The 6,000-nt window shown below is 43.3% G+C and overlaps 1 protein-coding gene across 1 annotated transcript in view; it reads left to right on the forward strand.

Moving 5' to 3' along the window:
* Positions 1-5,758, forward strand: part of LOC126235350 (uncharacterized) — a 41,440-nt gene extending 35,682 nt beyond the window's left edge. Inside the window, exon 5 of the mRNA XM_049944072.1 lies at positions 5,593-5,758. Within this exon, the coding sequence (XP_049800029.1) occupies positions 5,593-5,758 (166 nt within the window). The remainder of the gene's footprint in view (positions 1-5,592) is intronic.
* Positions 5,759-6,000: the final 242 nt, after the last annotated feature.

A 6,000-nucleotide genomic window follows, 5' to 3' on the forward strand; every position in this document is an offset into this window, starting at 1 on the left:
ACGATACACACGCTGCGGCCCCACACATACAGGGTGCTCAAAATAGCTTACCGCATAGCTGTGGAGACTGTGCGGTAGTGTGGTGAGGCCTCTGTTGTGAGCGTCCACAACGTGGTATTGAAGGTGCTGTTCTGCACCTAAAGCACAAACGTTAGATTTCTACCTATCTTGGCACAAATGTATATTTCGTAAAACTTGTAAGGTATTACAGCCATTAACATGTTATGTCAGTACGACCAATAATTGGACAAATACAAGCATTCGAAGTTAATAGTTTCTGCATAGAGTACCGAAAAAGAATAAACGACGGATGAACCAGAGCAAAACACGATAGACTATATGATACCAGAAAGAAATTTCACAAAACAAGGGAATAAAATACGTAGCTTAGCGGACAATATTGCTTGTTACAGTTCTAGCAAAGTAGGATAAAGAAGATGCCACTTGGACATTATGTGTCAGTTCTCTGATAGACTGATTAGCTATATTATCTGAAAAACTCCTCCTTTTACATTATTCTGAAATAGTGAAACCTTGAAAAGTACTCGTTGCTATTTTTCACACCTCCTTATTTATTCTTTTTACTGAGCGATTGGGGCAGCTAACTGTTTCTGTAAGCCTCTCAAGCACAGTTCTTAGTGAGACTTATTTCCATGTTTGCCTTTTCCTACAAAAAAATTAATGGTATTGCATATAGTCACACATGATCGATGAAGAAGAACGCCCCTGCATCTACGGTGCTGGAAGACCGTGGTACTATGATATGTAATAGAGATATAGTAACGAGAGCGCTTGATGTGTGCAGATCGGCAAGCGAAATCAACTAAAGACAGTCTCCGCACCAGAACAACTGGCTGGAATCGCTCAACACTAGAGACGAGAATGCGCTTCTATGCCGATGCGACGTTATTTTGGCGAGCTCTACCTTTCCCCACTGCGTGTCGCAGTGCACGCAGATTAACAAGGGAGCTGGAACGTCACCGTTGGACACTTGAAGCATCTCCAATGGTCACATGAGTTAACGAGAGACCAGATAGGGTACGAGTGCAGGGTGGTTGTAATTAAACGTTCACTACTCGATCCAGAGTAGACGGAACACTATTTGCAGCATGGGCACTCAGCTTTATAGGAATGATGTTCAGAGGGTGTGCTACAGGCTTTGCATTGTTAGTAATGCTAGTGCCGTGGCTTACCGTTAGGCGCCAATACTGGTGGGTGGCGTAGGGTCGAAACACAAGCATCAGTGTGTATTACAGTTGCAGACAAACGTAGTCTGGACAATGTGGGCAGGGCTTTACTCGCAGAGGTGTTTTGTCAACACAACAGCGAAAGTGCTGCTGCTCTTCACGACTATCCACGCACTAAAGGAATACGGAGAGGTCCTATATCCACTCCAGGGTGGAAGAACATGGTTCGAAAGTTCGACTTAACAGATTTGCGAATTCCTCCTGCGAGAGGCTGACGGTCAATTGCGCCACGAGTTGAAATTATTGTTGGCATGGCTGAGTATGCTGGAAGCAATATGCGATGTTCAAGCAGTGCACGGACTCTGTGACGACAGCTAAACATTCCATTGTCCACCGTTATTCCGAGCAGCTGTAGAGCAATCTCTAGTCCGGTTCCAGGCTCCCATGGACACAAATCGTAGTCACATTGAGCAATTTTTGTAACGTGGATAGTAAACATGGTACGTGTTTGACAATGTTATCTTCTCCTGTGTAAATTAAAATGTGTTTCTTTCAGTAGTTTATTCGTTATCTCTTTTGCATGTCCTTACAAATGTTTCCACCAAGTTTTATTAACTATGATCACTAGTCTGTCATGGGGACCTCTCAACTAGCGAAAGTTTAATTAAAACCAATCTCTACATTTAAGAATACATGAGCAATACACTCAGTTGGCAACAAAGCAACGTGGATGTAGTCTCGTGAGTGGAATATTTAGAAATGATGAAATGGAGCCTTTGATACGTCTTCCACTGATCTACACTCTTCCCCCCCCCTCCCCCCCCCCCCCCCCCCAAACCAGCACCACTACTATAAAAACGACAGAGAAACCTGATGTTTAGTTATGGGCATCAGTTTGGTAGCCTACAAGGTTACGTGAGCTTTCCGATGGCGGTGTCTCCGACCCTTTCGTAGGTGCCACAGGTACCGTGGGACTTCCGGACAACCATTCTGCCCGGTGGTTTTTCCGACCAGAGTCTGCCCCACTGCTGATTTATGCCAGTCGTTCATCAGCTGCGGATGTGCTCTTACTTTCAATCAGGTAGTGCCGTCGTCGACAGCCTTCGTTTCGTACAGTTTCGTAGGCCTAAGCTATTGAATTCCGTACACTTTGAGTAACGGAACCAATTACAACAACGAAAGGGAACGAGTATCATCCCAAGGATAGTCACCAATACCAGGTGGGCAGAGAAAGTGACGAGCGTACGAACTGGCTGTGTGTGAAGCTATTGAATTCCGTACACTTTGAGTAACGGAACCAATTACAACAACGAAAGGGAACGAGTATCATCCCAAGGATAGTCACCAATACCAGGTGGGCAGAGAAAGTGACGAGCGTACGAACTGGCTGTGTGTGAATTCCGAAAGGAATAAATTCTGAGGCCGTTTAAAAACTGCAAATGGCAGAATCATAGCTGAACAGAAACTTTCTCGCCCACCTGACGAAGCAGACACGCAGAAAAAGAAACGAATTCATAACTGCAGAAAAAGAGTCCACGAAGAAAAAGCAGAGCATGTTTCCTAAAGTTTGAAAGAGCAGTTTCATGATTTGAAAGATAAAGGTTAAGATTTCGCAGCAAATATGCCAAACTGAGAGAACTCCAAGACTGCAATGTGTACAGCAAGAAGGAAGCTGTCGGGCGATCCAGAACTCTGGCACAGGCCGTTTGAGGTTAACTGAAGGCAATAGCTTCTTGAAAACTGACAATGGGTCTGTTCCTGACAAAAGAATCCTGGTGTTCTGTTCTGAAGAAGCGGAGAAACAGGAACGGTTCTCATGGACGGAACATTTGACAGTAGTTATAAACAATGCAAACAACTGTATAACACACAAGCTGACATCAGAACCAAGCAGGAAGAGACGATGTTAGTTCCTGTTTTATATGCTTTGCTCCCAGACAAAAGTCAAAATACTTCCTTCTGGATTGAAAAGTAAGATGCCTAGATCGTCAACGAAAATTTCAGTGCTATACTTTGAAATGACTACCATTAAAGGTTTGAGAACAGCATTCCCTGAAAGATCCCCTTTCGGTTGCAGTTTTCAGACCAATCAATGTTTTTGGAAGGAGAAGTGACAACTGTGTTAACGGAGAAATACAAGGATAGAGTAGTAGTTCAGTTGCTGCGCCGCATACCTGTTGCAGTGGCACATCTTCCACCAGTGACCATGAAGCCTGGACAGTAACAATGAAATTCATAGACTACATAATCAATTGTTGGAGTATCCTTATATACCAAATGACAATAGGAAACTAAATTTCCCAATAACTCGAAGAAATCGAAACACATATTTTCTGATAAGTAAACTGAAGGAGTAGGCAGTAACTGCTATATTTAAAATTAAAAAAAGATTATTTCGCCCTGTCTCTTCAAAAAAGAAGAAAAATTACACACAGATCTCGACAAAAGGTTAAAAGGTGTTATAACAATATACACCATATCGGGGAATTAAAATGCTCATTAAAATCTTTAGCTTTCTTACAGAACTGCGTGGGAAATTAAAACTCATAAAATAAGATAGGTTTCATCAGGTGTTGCACTAACGTTGTAGAAAACAGGTAAATTTAAAAATAAAATGTTAACATATAAAAAAAATAAAAAATTAATAATGCCTATGTACCGTGTGCATAGCCAGTCCTAAGGGTGGATAAAATGTGAAGGGATATTCTTTTTACTCGACAGTCGGCAGAGTCTGCCCCACTGTTGCGGCTTCCTTTGACGGCGGAAAAACCCACAGCTAAAATACAATCTAAGACAAAAGAAAGCAGCACCGCGAAGGAATTATCTGAATGGGACGGAAATCGGTAATTGTGACGTACATGTAAAGGCATACATATGATAACAATTTCAGAAAAATTGACCGCTATGGTCGCAGGTTTGAATCCTGCCTCGGGTATGGACGTGTGTGGTGTCCTTAGGTTAGTTAGGTTTAAGTAGTTCTAAGTCCTAGGGGACTGATGACCTCAGCTGTTAAGTCCCATAGTACTCAGAGCCATTTGAACCATTTTCAGAAAAATTGTATGAAGTATTAAAGAGAAAGAGTTTCACAAATCGAGCAAGATAATAACTCTTTGGTCTATCTTTGGCTCTTATTCGGCTTGACGTTGAATGGTAGTTGTTGCATGCCCTCCTGAGCGATACGGTGCCTAATTCTGTCTTATTGGCACTTTACATCGTCTGTATCCGCGGCACAGTTACAGCGCTTCGGTACGTCGACATATTCTACGCCCCGTTTCTTGCCCTTCATGGCAAGCCATCCTGGACTTACATTCCAGCAAGATAATACCCACCCGCACACGGTGAGAGTTTCTACTTCTTACCTACGTGCTTACCAAGCCCTACCTTTACCAACAAGGTAGCCGGTTCTCTTCTCAATTAATAACATTTGGCGAATTATGGGTAGGGCCCTTCAACCAATTCTGGATGTTGATCTAACGCCCCAGCTGGGCAGAATGTGGCACGATAGCACTCAGGAGGACAACCAGCAACGTTGTCAGTCAGTGCCAGGCCGAGTAACAGCTTGTAGAAGGGTCAGAGTTGGACCAACGCTTTATTAACTTGTTCAATTTCTGAAGCTCTTTCTCTTGAATGAATCGTCCAATTTTTCCTAAACTGTGATGAGTCATCTGTCTGTACATATATATCATATTTACCGATTCACATGCCATTCATATAAATTCTTCTCTTAGTGTTGAAGTTACGGGTCGCGAAGTCCAACGTCGGAAAGCTCACGACACCACCCACAGCACTCCAGAATACCTATGTCTTTAGTAAAACAATGCTACTCGAATAACTCAGATTAGTCCGCCCCTGGTAACTGAGCGTTCATCGCGACGGAATGTCATACCCAAGGGCTCTGGTTCGATTCCCGGCAGCGTCGGAGATTTTCTGCGCTCAGGGACTGGGCGTTGTGTTGTCCTTATCATCATCATTTCATCCCTATCGACACGCAAGTCACCGAAGTGGCGTCAACTCGGAAGACTTGCACCAGGCGAACGGTCTACCCGACGGGAGGCCCTAGCCATACGGCATTTCCATTTCCAACTGAAATTTATAGCTATCTTAGCAACACAAGGAAATGAGTAAAAATATTATTCAGTAGGATATACTAGGAGCGATCAACGACCTTGTGCACGTCCAATACTGGTAGACTCAGGGTTTGAGGGAGGTCTTTCCCTGCATGTGTTGGTAAGAGCATCGGTCTGGAATCGTGTCAAAGTGTGGCAAACATTTTTCATGAGTCAATAACTTGTGTCGAGATGTGAAGTGAAAGATTTATTCCGAAGAAAAAGGTTTTGTTTTTTCAAGAAGTCCTGCAGTTTCTTCTGAGCGATTCGACAATGATGAGATGTTCACATTTCCACAGGGTGGCTGAGAGCGGCCGCAGAAGGCACCGCAGTCTGCAGAACCGGCTGCTCCTGTGGTTGGCAGCACTGACGAGATCAGCTCGCGTGACTCCACTGGCGACGGCGATAGAAGGGACCAGAGTCACTGCCCAGCAGAAGATGGACAAGAAACCAAGTGGACAGTAATCTCATATCTGTCAAACATTCCGTTAGTTTAGTGTGTATTGTCTGTTGTGTAAAATTATTTAATAAAAAATTCATAAATTATTAGTCAACAACGTCAAGACACTGATACCTCAGTCAGCTGCATACGTCCGATCGATATGAATGCAGTTGGTATAAAATAAATTTATCGCCACCTTTTCGTATCTAGAGAACTAAAGTCAGTTGTCCTTAATTACTCCAAACCTGTCCGCAGTGTGTCATAC

Source organism: Schistocerca nitens, chromosome 2 (genome assembly GCF_023898315.1).
Source record: "Schistocerca nitens isolate TAMUIC-IGC-003100 chromosome 2, iqSchNite1.1, whole genome shotgun sequence".
Classification (NCBI taxonomy): Eukaryota; Metazoa; Arthropoda; class Insecta; order Orthoptera; family Acrididae; genus Schistocerca; species Schistocerca nitens.